Genomic DNA, 14,932 nt, shown 5'->3' on the forward strand with positions numbered 1-14,932 from the left:
CGAATTATCCAACTCAATTGTGATTAGTTGCTTTCAAAAAAATGTTTTCCAGTAAATTAAATAAGTAAATTAATCTATCACCAGTAAGTAACACTATAAATATTATTGCTAATAATTGTTTATTGCTAATAATTGTTGATTATGACCACCGTTAAATATGTATTTAATGTGAATATGTAAAGAATGTGAATAAAACCGTAATTAAGCTGTTTTGGTAGAAAATAAGGTATAATTCTGAGCAAGTTGTGTGAATGGGATTTTATTTTTAAAACAATACTGTACAAAATTTGTACTGTATATAGCATTTTAACCTTCCTGCATTCTCGTGAGACCACCTTTAGATGTACAGTAATATAAATATGTACACAATTGTAAACAGAAAGAAAATGTTTGAAAATCTAGTAAAGATTTTTTTTTACACTGCTATGTATTTTATATCTCAAAATTTAAGATGAACTTTATGAGTCACACTTAGGTTCATAAATGGATATACTAAAGTCTCTGATTGTATTCAGTTATCTGGGGGTGGGGGGGGGGGGCCTAGGGGGGTCAGACTTGCATTTTTTTTTTGTATTAAAGAGCTTGGGGATTAAGCTCTCAATTACAGCAAATGATTTTTTGTATGCATTAATATGTTTTATGATAATTTTATTGCTATGGTAATTTTAAACTATTTGATAATTATTTATCTAAATCTGTAAATACCATTGTGTTTATTTCAGTTGTCAAAATAATTTTAAAAACTTGCTTATAAATGATTTTTAATTGTTAAAATTCTGAAATAACTGGCCATTAAAATGTATTCATGGTTCAATTGTATTTATTTTTGTACATAATTGTTTGTAATGTTTCTTTTGTGAATAAAATAGAAAGAATAAAAAATGGTAATTTACCTCATTTGTTTATTTTGAAATAGAAATCATTTAAAAATCTAAATTTATAACATAAAGCAGTACAAACAGTGCTCGCTGATTCTCTGTACTCTCTAGAATTTCTACAGTATCATATGCTAATTCTATTTTTCATATGTGATGCATAATACAGGTGCAACATGTGGTGTGACACTGTATTGCAGAATTTGCCTATGATATTGCACACAGTATAATGTCATATGTGGAGATACAGTACACAGAGGGGACAATGCCATTAGCACAGCAGGCATCACCAAACTGATAAAACTTTATTGCAAAAATCACATTTATCGCGGATTGTTAAACGTTCTTTTTTAAATCATTCTGCGAATTTGTTTTTTGAAAGCGAGTTGTACGATACATATTTGAGGTCAGATCTTGATGGTAAGTACAGTACTGTAGAATCACATACAGTAGAACTCCTTAAGACACTTCTATCAAGGGGACACTTTCTCATGAAATGAAGGAGGTGAAATATACATTAACACTAACTAACCTCTATTCTAGGGCCAGTCATTATTTAGAGTACAGTTCATTAGGTCTAACGGTGTAATATTTGTTGTAAATTTGTGGGGGGAAATAATTTAAAGAAAGATTAACACCATGCTACAAATAAAGACTATAAAATTTCCCTTTTGACCACAAAAAAGCATGGATGGAGAGAACATCCACCATATAAAATTCTCTTGAATCATTTTTTGTTGGTTTCAACAGATGAATCCATCACACTACAGGATTTGTCAGCTGCAAAGGAACTTCTGGAGTCTGATGACGAAGAAGAAGAGAATGAAGCAGACTGGATGCCACCTGGAAAAAGTAAGTACTAGACGAATAGGGGGTTACCCCGGTGTACTAGTTCACACACAGCCACTGTCACAAACTCATTATAGTACTATACACTGGGCCCTCTGGGAGAACAGTCGTTGACTGTAGAGGCTACCCAGTATAAAGAATAAATAATAATAATACTCACATTACTCGTTTTGTTGAATGAAATAATAATTAAAAACAAAAATGTGTTTTGAAATAGGAAGAAAGAAAATGAAGATATCTAAATCAATTAAAGCAGTTGAAGTTCCCAAAAGGAAAAAAGCAAAGAAGACAACGGCGATACCGGAGGAGGAGGATTATGATGAAGAAGAAGATGAAGATTATGTATATGAAGGTAAACTGGTTGATCAATAGTCTTATATCACCACCCAATACACATACAGTCTAGAGACAAGAAGCAGCCTGCAGTGTTGTGTCTGCTGCCAACAACCTTATTCCCTTATAGTGTTTTCCAAAAGCATTGTCACACGCAAGCCAGAACCAGCTGAGTGGTTAGTACTTAAGCTTCTAAATCTATAGTGACAGTTTATTTTAGTGCGTTTGATGTAAGTGAATAGTATGTTATGCATGAGACTGTTGATGCCACCAGAAACGGCTGCATCTTATTTACTGACACTAGAAAAGATACCATACCAGAATCTGGTGCTTATTTAACTATATTCCATCAGATTCAAATGGTGGTACAGTGATTGGAACACATAAGTTTTTCATTAAAGGAAAAAAGGTTTGAATCATATATAAAATAAGGTTTTGCAGTACACCATGTCTTTAAGATATTCTTAACTTTACTTTATTTCCATTTTATGTAACAACATGGTGTATTGCAAAGCTTTACTTTGCAAACATCATGTTCTTTGTTTCGGTATTCTGGACCTCTTTTTAGTTAGTTATATATTTTATTCATTTTTTCAAATAAGGATCTGGCGAAGATGAAGACGAGGAGGATGATGATGAAGATGACAATGAATTTGTCTTGTACGAAGCAGAAGAAGCAAGTGAAGATGAAGAATCCGAAGTAGAGGAGGAGGAGGAGGAACCGATGGAAGAACTAGAATCTGAAGAAGAAGTACAAGTAAAGAAAACGAAAACAAAGAAAAAAGGAAAGAATAAGAAAAAAGGTATTGAATTTCAACAATTTATTTAAATTCACAATTGCTGGTTCGTGATGTTGTTTAAATATTCTTAATTTGTCTTTTATCATAGTCAAAAGAAACTATTGAACTTATTTCTCCATGTGTACAATAATGACAACATGCATATAAAACATTGTCATTCTCCCTTTTTTCAGATAAAAATGGAACAAAGTCGAATGAAACACCAAAAGAAATAGGCTCTGAAAAGAAGTGCACAAAAAATGTAAGTAAATATTGTGTTGATCCATACAGTGAATTCTGAATATATTTATTTGACCTAAAGCTCTGTCTACACTATCAAATTAGTTTGACAATTAAAGTGTGATGTGCCCAAATATGGTAGTGATATGCCGAAATATGGTAGTGATATGACACCATCATGTCCATATTATGGGCACATCACATAAAGTTTGATATTGTAGACAGAGCTTTAGTAATGGTCTCCTTTTCCTCATCGATCCCTTATCAACACATGAGGTCTCTTCCTCAATGCCCTTAATAAAAGAGTGACTTATTCTAATTATAGGATTACATTTTTATCCACAAATACACAGCACTGCTTTTATTCGATTATTATTATTATTAAAATTGTTTTACAGAAATCAATTGGCGACAATAAGGAAAACATTGAAAGGAAAGCCCTCGCAGAAACAAATATATTGACACCAAAACAAAAACCAAAACAATCGCCAAAACAAACACCAAAACAAACCCCAAAATCGGAGAAAAAAACACCAAAAAGCCAAGTAAAGAAAGAAGACAGCAGTCCAGAAAAGAAGTCATCCAACAAAAAACAGGTAAGACCCGATTCACATGTACATAAATCTTATAAACAACAAAAAACAGGCAACACCCGATTCACATGTACATGAATCTTATAAAATATATAAATAATCCTAACAAGAGCTGTATATATAAGTATAGTGTTTTTTTTTTAAACAGAAATCAACTCCACAGAAGTTAAAAGGTGGGACAACGATACTAGACTTGAAAGAAGGAGATGGACCTGTTGCCAAGGCCGGGAAAAGAGTAAGAATAATATAACAAAAAAATCAATCAATTACCAACACTCTGATAATCTATCAAAAAAAGTATATTCTTAATGTTTTATTCTTAAGTAAAGGTAATACCAAAATAGAATCTATGTTATTCGTTATGACCATTTACACACAATGCAGAGCGGACAGGCGGTTTCTGCTCAGAATAGATACATATTCTATGTGGGACAAGCTACGCGGTTTTCCGCTTACAGTTACCGCTCGTTTGTGTAAATTGGCCTTAAGGGAATAACATAACAATTGATTTTGGTTTACCTCAGGTGTTTGTTCATTACCGAGGAACTGTCGCTTCAAGTCAAAAGCAGTTTGATTCCTGTACATCAGGTTCAGGTTTCCCATTCCGTTTGGGAAAAGGAGAAGTGATCAAAGGATGGGACATTGGAGTTGAAGGTAAATAGCATGAATAAAGTTAAATAATTGTTTTAGTATTCATCTGTTTAACTTGTCTATAATATTAATCATTTTTGTACATATTTTATGCTGCAATGTATTTTTTTTTTATGGATATGCTTAAATAATTGAATAAAGATACCGAATATAAGTCTTGCTTTTCAAAATTCCAACTAAACAAGGATTAAGAGAATACGCAGACTGAGAGAGAGGCCCATGCACCCTGCCCTAGTTTTAAAGGTGAAAAAAGGGGACAAATGGGGTTTCTGGGAAATTTTTCCAACCCCTCCACGCCACCCCTTTCCAAACGTCCTCAGAAAAATGCAATATATCAGGAATATAAAGGTTTACTTTTTATTTTGAAGGGATGAAAGTTGGAGGAAAACGGAAGATTACCATACCACCACATCAGGGGTAAGCAATTATTATAAAATGTTAAGGGGCCAATGTGTGCTTAATTCTTAATTCCATTATTTTTAGTACTATTTATTTTGAAAACTACATACACCAGGGAAGAGCATCTCAATCTTCTCTGACATAATATTAGTTTAGTTTAAGAGAATGGAACACTACTAGAAAAAGAAATACATGGTAGGCCTAAATAGATGTAGAGGATAATAACTCATTGGCTTGACTAATGTCTGTGTCATGTAACATTATTTTCTTTGAACATTCTGTTTTTACATTTTTTTAAATTTTTCTGCAGTTATGGAGGTAGAAGAACGGGTCCAATTCCACCAAACAGTACCCTTATCTTTGAAGTAGAACTGAAAAACATCAAATAATAGAATATTAGGGAGGATTCATTCATCAACCAGATAGATTGATGTTTTATAAATACTAAACCATCATGTTCTAAGATTTTTACACTACTCTTGGAGATAGGGCCTATAATAGTGTTAAGAAAAAAATCAACTAAATGTATTAATTCCTCCAAATTAATTAAATGGTATTATAATAGCACAACCATTTTTCACTATAATATGCTTCTGATTGAAGAATGTGGTATTTACGAACGAAATAAAATAAAAGTAAAATTGCTTGACATGTTTGAGATATTATTTGTGAGTTTGTGAGAAGATATAGAAACAATGTATAGGCCTAGCCAATGAGCGCCGCGTTCTTTTCTTGAATACCGTTTTCACTATGGTGTGGCTTTTTGGCAGCTATTTTAAAATACTGTACTATAATTGTCTCCCAGTAACCCATTCAATTTTACGGTAAAATAAAATATGCAGTACTAATAGTAATAAAGCATATGGGTTTTCTATGCATTCTTTATTGCGCTTTCATCATGCGCATTTCTACGACACGGTGAAAAATGCAATTTCCCCGAAATGTTACCGCAACGTTTATAGTCTTCCACCGAAATCTACATAACAGTCTAGAAAAAGTTTTGGCGTTGTAAGGACCTACGAAAGTTCGAATAATTACGCAATCCCGACGCATCCATATTATTATTTTATATTGCAAAAGGAGGCGAGGCCTACAGTAGGCCGATACCATCTTTGCCAAATTATCATACATGTGCGTCTTATACGTTACGTATTAAAATTGTTTACAAAAAACTTTCGCGTGAAAAGCGTGAAGCGTGCGTAAGACGCGGACGCGCCTCTTTCATAGAAGTGTTTTGGTTGTGATTTCGATTACGACGGACTAATTTTTAGGATGTATTATTGAGTAACTTGCTGTACAATAACTCTCTACCACAGTGACATGTAAGCTAAATTGAATATTAATTTATACTATAAGCTGAGTATAAGATCATTTGAAAATGTTTTCAATAAATAGGCCTAGCCTAGTACTAGTAGCCGCATAGAGATGCGAACTGGTGACGTACGTATGATGTGCAGTTGAAATTGTGAATCCTTTTAAATTTCCCACACGCGTCAACCACTTCCGAGATATACTATTCTGGTTTAGTTAGTGTACTGTATAAATAAGAAGGCTAGGTCTCTCCCTAATTATTCTTCTTTGTTTTGAATTTAATTATACCAAACTTAATAACTACTATAAAATGCAAAGACATGAGAGAAGTTCCATATAGCTTCCAAGCAAAAAAAAAGGAATTCTGAGTAGTACCATATTCTCAAAATGATCATCATTACTTTTACTTATTTTTATTAATTGGCGTAGGTAGGAGCGACTTTCAGTTGGGAGGTCGGGATGGCGAAGGATAAAAGTAACAAACGAGAGAATTCCCGAACAAACGATATATCATGGAATAGTCGAATTGCACGATTTTTTAGCCAACGATTTTCACGTCTGAACTCGGAAAGTGACGAAGCAAATGCAGCCAATGCTGCTAAGAACACCAGCCACAGCTTAAGTGACAGGAGTACTAATGTATCTACCGCCAAACGGTCACTGAATTTTAGACAAACGTGTTCACACAATATGAAGAAAGTCGTCATCATTCACGACGGCTATCCATCAAGCCCTGAAAGACATTCAAGAAAGGAAAGGTTCCCTCAATCTGCAAACGGTGCTCCTAGAAGGAATATTATTATACCATCAGTGTCCACCATAATCGAAGAAGAAGAAGAGTGTACTCATTCCGTGAAGAGTGGAATCACTCCGACTGAAAAACGAGTTAGAAGGAGTGGATTCCTCCGTAACCATTCACATGGAGAGATATGGGATGCACGTGTGACTTGTAAACAATGTGAGGACATTCCACGGCAGTCACAACTGGACTAACTGTTGCACTGACTCTTTTTATAAAGTTTTTGATTTAATAAATTAATAGTGATCTCTCTCTACCATTTACGATAGAAACTACCATAAATTACAACAAACTTCAATTCAATCTAAATTGATGTTTATAATAGGCCTACTACTTGCGGCTGTCAAAGGGGAGCTGCTGCACGCTGGTCACCATCGTGAGCTTACTTGCTTAGGCTTGGTTCCCACTAAAGACGCAATGCAAGTACGTAACGCAACGGAAGTGATTTGACCAATCACAAGCGACGAAATAGCCAAACTGTTGATTGTCATTGGTCAACACGTTTGCATTGCGTCTACGTTCTTGCGTTGCGTCACTACTAGCGGGAGCCAAGCTTTATAGAAACAGTGAGCAGTTTCTCTCCTCTTCATTAACGTATACGAAAACAATCTCGGTTAGAAACGATTATAAAGTTCTGTGTAGCTAGTTTGTTTATGTTTTAACTTATGGAAATACAATCGGAACTTAAAATACGGTATTTATTATAATTTATATATAGATATTGATAAATTATTGTATGCAAAGCTGGTGTTACGTTATGATTTTAATGATTGGAAACTAGGCATATAAGCCTATAAAATGTGTTTCAATTCCTGATATAAATTATTCATTGGCATATGGCAAATCAATCCAACTCGTTCTAATCTACAGTACTGTAGTTTAATCATAATTATATTGATATAATATAACATGTGATTTCAGGGTTTATTGATTGGTGACAATAAATTGAACGTAATTAAAACGTAACGTAGAACGTAATAAAACAAACCCGGGTGGTGTTTTATTACAACTGGGGCGTAAATCATACAAATTGTCCCACTCTCATAACAAATCGCGGCAAATCATAATTTTGGCGCGAACAATTTTATTTCGGGAGGATGCTTAGGAACTAAAATTCGTGCCGATTATAGTCTTTGTGAAGTAGTCTTTCGGGAACGCCTTATTAACATTCACTTCGGCATATGGTATACAATAATACATTATGAATTAAGGGTCAGGTCTCCGTGATATAAATTCTGCTTCTGATAGCCAAGACGAATGTTTAAACAAGTGCTTGTAACAGCATACCGATCTATTAGTGGCATACGCGCTATATATAGTGAGTGGAACCGTAATTACATAGCCATAACATCGGCAGGGGTTCGAGGCTCACTCACTCCATGGTTCTGGTGGTAGAACGAGTCTTCTCTGAGGACTATAAACCGTAGGTCCAGTGTACACATCTAGTCTTTGACTGAAGAGGTCGCCGCAGTATAAATAAAATATTTCAATTCAATAGAAGTACGTATGTACGTACATCAAGAAATGCTGTAAAGTAACGTCACTTATCAGTATACATCGATATAATAGTGTTAATACCAAACTATGAGTAACGTGTCTCAAACTTATTTCCACTTAGTATATACTCGACTGTATTGTTGTTGTATTCGTCAGAAAACATGATCGTCAGCGACCGTAATAATTTTAAAATGCTATTCATCAACGAAAAACAATAAACACTTCATTACCAATTTTTTTAATATTTATTATGAATCAGCTTATAAAGCATTGATGATTTGAAATCTATATTAGTAAAATTTAATTTACGTCCTATGTATAAATCTAAAGTTTTAATTTCTTGGCAGACACCATGGACGTATCACGTTTCGTTGACCGTTTCTTTGGCCCATGTATCTCAGTTTGAACCTCCTCCTGAAGTCTTGTGAAGAATGTCTTTGAAGAAGTCAATGAACTCTTGTTACCAGATTTATCCTGAAAAATATAAATGTATTGATGTAATTTAATAAAAACAGATATTTATTTTACTGCTATACAATATTCTTCTAAAAATGTTCTTTCTACTCCTGGGATAAAATCATAGCTAAACCTTGGTTCCCACTAGCGACGCAATGTAATGCAACGAAAGAAAATGCCCTTCCAATAATTGTGTTTGCTCCCCTTCTGTGTGAAATCAAATCAGTGATGTTTGCAGCACTGTGCGTCGTCGGTTCCCACTTGTGATCACGCAATACAGCACTTTGCGTCAATACGTTCTAGTGGGAACCACGCTTAAAATTAAAAATGATTTCAAATTCAAATACCTTTACAATCTTTGTTGTTTTTGAAAAGCCTTTAGCCTGTTTCTGAAGTTCTTCCATCGATGCTTTCTGAGACAACTGATCCACCTTCCCTGCCTTGATCTTCTCCTCTAGCCTCTTCTGTTTTGAGAGTGCCTTGATGTGTTGCCGTATCTTTTTCTTTCGCCTAGATCGCTTCTTATCAGTTTCTGACATTTCTTCCTTAGATTTTATTTCACCACTACCCACTTTCATCTTTAAAAAAACCCCGAAAAACATTATACTCGATGGAAAACATGGGCGTATGCTTAGTGGAAACAAGGGCGTATGCTTAGTGGAAACAAGTGCGTCTACTTAGTGGCAACAAGGGCGTATGCTTAGTGGAAAACAGGAAAAATGCTTAATGGAAACAAGGGCATATGCTTAGTGGAAAACAGGGCGTATGCTTAGTGGAAACAAGCGCGTATGTTTAGTGGAAACAAGCGGTATGCTTAGTGGCAACAAGGGTGTATGCTTATTGGAATAACCTATGCATAGTGGAAAACACAAGTGAAAAGGGGGCTTAAAAGCTTAGTTGAAAACAGACATAAAATAGGGGCTAAAGACAAAAAAAAAAAACTCCAAACCTTCAGTTCTTCTGGGGCTAACAGATCAGAATCATTAACTGTTACTGGAGCAACATCCTCAACAGATATAGAAGGTATATTATGAACAATCTTAATCTCAGGTAATGGCTGAAAAATAAATACAAAAGAATAACAAATAAATATAAATGTATTAAATGTCGATTAAATGAGGTAAACCTATTAGCTGAATATTTTATATAATAGTAGATCAATAGTAGATATAATAGTAAATCAATACACAAACCAACTTGGATTGGAAATCTATGGGTGTAACTTGTCTGGATAAACTAACAAGTTTGAGAGAGTTGATATGAAAAGTAAAAATTCTTCCAAACACACCACATACAAAATGCCAGTGTGACGCCCCAGTGCCAGGCAATGTGAAAGGGATATTATAGGCTATTGTTAAGGCTCATTTACACTAGGATGATCGTACTAGTGTAAATGGGACTTTAGTGTATTCAGGTAAACTAGGCATGAAATGAAAATGACTTACTGGTTTTGGAATATAGTGAAAGTTTGAAAGTGCATCTAATTTCACAAACAAAGACTGCATCATCTTACGAATCTCGACGTGTTCTTTATTTTCTTCTTCCTTCTTTTCCTGATAAAATAACATTAATAAAATTGTTGTTAAAGGACATTAGTCTTAGTTCTTTTTCATCCAATAGGAACATTCATTGTTTCTCTGAACAAAGTAATTCAACTGGTAGGGTTTTTAGCCAAACACAGTCATAACAACCAGAGTTATGTAAGGGTGTGTGGCGCAGTGTGTTGGACGTTGGACTACTGATTGTGAGATCGCGGTTCGAATCCAACTTGCTTGTATCCTTAGGCAAAATACTTTACTTACGTTTGCCTCTCTCCACTCAGGTGTATAAATGGGTACCCGGTTAGAGCAAGACACAACTTTGCGCTGATTACTAGCTGCATTATGGGATTATGTTTCCATATGTGTTTGATGCAAAAAAATGACCGGGGTAATAATGTTCAGCGCTTAGAGGTTTCACAACATTAGGCGCTATATAAATCAATTTTTTCCAATCCATATGATCATTAGCTAAAGCGGACCAGAACATTAGGTTTCTGCACACAAGCCAGATGTGTACATTGGTCAGATATTTTGGCTGTGATTTGGCTGTGATTTGAGTTTAAAGGTGTTCCCATAATGGTGTCCCCATAATAGGGGCTCTACTGTATACATTTACTGTTTATTCTTTACCTGAGTTTGTTTTAAATATTCCTCTTCATATATAGCACTTAGACTACTTTTGCTCTTCTCCTGGTCAAGTGTTACTCGTTTCTTAAACTCATAAGCTTCTTCTTTCGGTTTTACTTTCCGCTCCACGTCATCCCATGCCTTGTCCTTTATTCGTTGGGTTATCAGTTCTTCTAAAGTTTGTGTAGTTTCCTCGGTGATAATGGGAGCTGTAGAGTAAGGATTTGACTTTATTTATGATCATAACTATGTGTAAAACCAGGCTTGCATTCTGGAAGATAGATATTCTGGGCTAACGCAATGGTGCCTGGTTTTGCAAGAGTTGACTTTAATAGTCTTAATGTTTTTTTGGTAAGTGACTACCCACTGTGCTGGATGTATGCTGCAATGCAAGTCCTACGCCCACAAGAGCCTGTTCAAACTGATGTTCCTTAACAAGATCATGCACTATTACTAACTTCACTATAAAGCTTCGTTCCCACTAGCGACGCAACGTAGCGCAACCTACGCAACGTAAAAAAATGCCCTGCATCAATCAAACCTGCGATGTTTGCAGCACTGTTGCGTCCTCGGTTCCCACTTGTGATTACACAATACAGCACTTTGCGTCGATACGTCGCTGCGTTGCATTACGTTTCGTCGCTAGTGGGAACCACGCTTAACAGTGCACATTGAATAGCCAATTATCCATAATTAATTAATAGATTTCATAAGCAAACAGTGATATCCACAAATATGGACATCTTTATAGTTCACTCTCTACCCCATGTGCTCTGATCTCTAGCGCCCTCTTGTTCCAGTTCCACATAAACCCTTTAAATGCTTGTCCCCAGTAGTCCAAACCTGGTATACACTAAGATGTACTAAAACTATTGAACTAAAGTAAAGTTACAGGCACAAGTTATAAGTAAATTCATAAGTACCTGGATTAGTGGTGACGTCAAATTGAATATCTTCTGCCAACAAACTGTTCTCGGGTCGTTTCAACGATGTCGTTTCTCCCGACATTTGCCATGGTTTTTCTGAAAGATTCGCCTTTTCTACCTCAGCAATTTTCTGTCTCAGCTAAAAAAAAATCAGAACATTTTTTCTTAGAATGCAAGGTAAGGTTTTAAACACAAGTCATTAGTCATCCTTAACCACCGATATCAGCTTCCTTCTGTGACCACTTTATTAATACAGTCAACTCTCCCAATACTCTCTGAAAACCGGAAACTCTCCCAATACCAGACTTTTCTTGAAGTACAAACAGTCCCAAATTCATTTTCACCATTATAAACACATTCTGAATACCAGACTTTTCAGAAACCAGACATATTTGGTCAGCCCAAAGGTGTCCGGAATTGGGAGAGTTGACTGTATAATTGAATAAAAGAAAAAACTCCTTCATCAATCACTATACTGGGACCATTGCAGCAGTATAATTGTAGCTTATTAGGTGAGGCAAAATACATGGTTAAAAGGCCATGTACTTTCTACACAAACTAATTTGCCAAGATTTTTTAAATCAGTGAATATCACACCATAGTCTTCGTGGTCACGTGATTCGGCAGTTGGACAAAATGTAACTGTATTTTTTAAGAACCTTTCCAAACAAACTCGGGAGTTTGCAAAGTTTGGTGAAAGTTTAATGAATGTGGAAATCATACGAACCTTCTGTTGCCTTCTTTCGTGGCCAGAGAGGTCTTTGTCTTCCTTCACACTACCCAGAATATCTTTGATATCTTCTCCGTCACTATCATCATCCTCATCATTTTTCACAGTTTTTTTCCTGTTTTGCTTAAAATATATTTCACTATAGAGAAAAAACATTCAGATTATATAAGAAAAGTGTCTACTTTAAAGACAATTATACATTTTTTTTGCATTTATTATTTTTGTTACTGTGAAATAGGTTTAATACAACATAATAATATTTGAGAGTATTTTTTACACACACAAAAATAAACCATGTTCTTGTCTGTTTATTGGAAAGCGAGTATTGAAGGATTGACTTGTAAATGAATCTCATTGGTTTGGTAACAGAAAGACACATAATCAGAATACAGTAGAAGCCCTATTAAAGGGAGACCCAAAACATTGTCCTCTAATAGGGATGTTAGTGTTCTGAAAGTTTCCTGAATATGGGTGTCCCAAAGGTCTACTTTACTGTAAATTAGAATAATGATTTGTAATAATGATATGTTTCATACGTTTCATCTGCATCTTCTAAATTTGTTCCCCAGTTTTCTTCTTCTTCCTCCTCCTCCAATTCATCTTCCTCATCCTCTTCATCCTCCTTCACATCTTCATCATCATTTTCATCATCTTTGAAATAATCTTTATAATGAAGTTCTCGTGCACTTTGTATATTTGGTTCCTGTAATGAAATAAAAAGCCATTTTAAAGACATACACTATATAAAACATTTTTTTTTACTATTTTTATTTAATATTTTAAGCTTAAATCAATATTAATTAAATTATTGTTTACGATAGATTAAAAAACACAGGATATGTACTAGAACAAGTAATATTTATTCTTTTAAATTGGAAACTGTGGGAACAAAGTAAAGTTGACTGTTTAAATACTCACATTATCAAGGTCTAGGCTTCCTTCCTCATCCTCATCTTCTGATGGGATATCTTCCCAATAATCTACATCATCATCATCATCATCTTCTTCATCATCTTTAATCTTATGTTTCCTTGCTTCTTTAGCATCCTCTATTTCCAGAAATTTCTCCATCTGCGATAACTTAAAGAACTGATCATCAACTATTGAAGGAGTCACTTTTATTTTCATTTGTTGTTTAAGATTTTTCTTACTCGTTCTCGTGCTTGTTGATGCTTCTCCAATATCAAAATCAAGCTCATCTTCATCATCATGTTCAACTTCTTGTAGCTCTTTTAATTTATTATCAAGTAGTTCTTCCTCACTGTCAATAAACTCTTCTTCTTCTTCATTAATACTTTCCAACTCTTCCTCATCCTCTCCAGTAATATCTCCAACTTCAGAAACGTCCTCATCCTCTCCAGTAACATGTTCATCTTCAGAAACATCATCATTAAATGTGTTCTTTGATGCATGACCAACCAATTTTAACCGTTTTCCGGCAGCTAACACTTTTGCAACTCGCTTCAAGTGAACCTGAAGGGCTGGTGTATTATGCAATTCAATTTGCTGCCAAATTTGTTCATCATCAAAGTTTTCTATTGTCAGTTCCTTTAATGGTCCAGTTTGAATGTCCTCCGGTTCATTTTGTTTACACAGATCAAATAATTGTTTTGTCAGATTTGTAAAAATTGAATGATTCTTTTCATGATATCTGTAAAAAATAATCAGTCGTACACATAAAGTTAAAAACACTAGATGCCTGTACTACTCTACTTGTATTCTAGGCTTTTTAAATAATAAATATAGTACCGTAAAACCTTGAAAATCTTTTTTAGGACTCTAGAGTGGACTTCTTTTTAAGAAGATACTAGATAGGCTACTCTTTTTTAAAGATTACTTTGCAAACTAAAGAAAGAGGGTGGCTTCTTTTTAAAATGAATGCTATAATAAGATAAGTGTAAAATGTTTTTGTAGTGAGACATTAACTGCAAATTATAGGCCTACATAAGCTTTAATGATTCACGGTTAATATATTATTAAGGGCCGGGTCCAAACGACCAAACATCCAGTCACCATATAATATTTCGGCATTTGCTGTTAGTTGAGATACTCAACTGAACCGTCTGGATAGGCCTAAAATTTAAGACGCTACCATTTAGCTAGCATAACAAATAATACCATAAATTATATTTTGACATACGCTACAAACTGTTCTGGTTTTGACGTTGCTGCATTGAATACGTTAGCAATACTTTGAAGTTCATTATTTAAAGCCATTCTATGTTTTTTTCTGACAACGTTAGGAAACACATGTGTTGTGTGTGGAGCTGGTTTGTGTTGAAAAAACATGTGTCCCGCCCTCTATAGTTTAATCAATCGTGATGAC

At 34.8% G+C, this 14,932-nt stretch overlaps 4 protein-coding genes across 4 annotated transcripts in view; 2 read left to right on the top strand and 2 right to left on the bottom strand.

Moving 5' to 3' along the window:
• The window catches only part of LOC144845799 (uncharacterized), a 39,879-nt gene extending 34,519 nt beyond the window's left edge, over nucleotides 1-5,360 (top strand). The window contains exons 8-16 of the mRNA XM_078703242.1: nucleotides 1,626-1,727; nucleotides 1,942-2,076; nucleotides 2,660-2,860; nucleotides 3,031-3,098; nucleotides 3,475-3,672; nucleotides 3,818-3,904; nucleotides 4,194-4,323; nucleotides 4,689-4,737; nucleotides 5,030-5,360. Coding sequence (XP_078559368.1) covers nucleotides 1,626-1,727; nucleotides 1,942-2,076; nucleotides 2,660-2,860; nucleotides 3,031-3,098; nucleotides 3,475-3,672; nucleotides 3,818-3,904; nucleotides 4,194-4,323; nucleotides 4,689-4,737; nucleotides 5,030-5,108 — 1,049 coding nt within the window. The 3' untranslated portion in view covers nucleotides 5,109-5,360. The remainder of the gene's footprint in view (nucleotides 1-1,625; nucleotides 1,728-1,941; nucleotides 2,077-2,659; nucleotides 2,861-3,030; nucleotides 3,099-3,474; nucleotides 3,673-3,817; nucleotides 3,905-4,193; nucleotides 4,324-4,688; nucleotides 4,738-5,029) is intronic.
• LOC144845813 (L-threonine 3-dehydrogenase-like) overlaps nucleotides 1-14,932 on the bottom strand; it is a 180,571-nt gene that overhangs the window by 104,439 nt on the left and 61,200 nt on the right. The window lies entirely within an intron of this gene.
• On the top strand, nucleotides 5,942-7,042 carry LOC144845566 (uncharacterized). Its single transcript, XM_078702985.1, has 2 exons — nucleotides 5,942-6,041; nucleotides 6,460-7,042. Exon 2 carries the CDS (start codon nucleotides 6,490-6,492, stop codon nucleotides 7,021-7,023), a length of 534 nt encoding a protein of 177 aa, XP_078559111.1. The 5' UTR covers nucleotides 5,942-6,041; nucleotides 6,460-6,489; the 3' UTR covers nucleotides 7,024-7,042.
• LOC144844157 (U3 small nucleolar ribonucleoprotein MPP10-like) lies at nucleotides 8,541-14,878 on the bottom strand. The gene is made up of 10 exons (XM_078700905.1): nucleotides 14,747-14,878; nucleotides 13,525-14,257; nucleotides 13,143-13,309; nucleotides 12,604-12,745; nucleotides 11,874-12,015; nucleotides 10,954-11,159; nucleotides 10,228-10,335; nucleotides 9,732-9,839; nucleotides 9,130-9,360; nucleotides 8,541-8,800 (listed from the first exon to the last, which is right to left on the bottom strand). The coding sequence occupies exons 1-10, from the start codon at nucleotides 14,821-14,823 to the stop codon at nucleotides 8,651-8,653; spliced, it is 2,064 nt and encodes a 687-aa protein (XP_078557031.1). The 5' UTR covers nucleotides 14,824-14,878; the 3' UTR covers nucleotides 8,541-8,650.

This window comes from Antedon bifida, chromosome 6, assembly GCF_963402885.1.
Source record: "Antedon bifida chromosome 6, ecAntBifi1.1, whole genome shotgun sequence".
NCBI lineage: Eukaryota > Metazoa > Echinodermata > Crinoidea > Comatulida > Antedonidae > Antedon > Antedon bifida.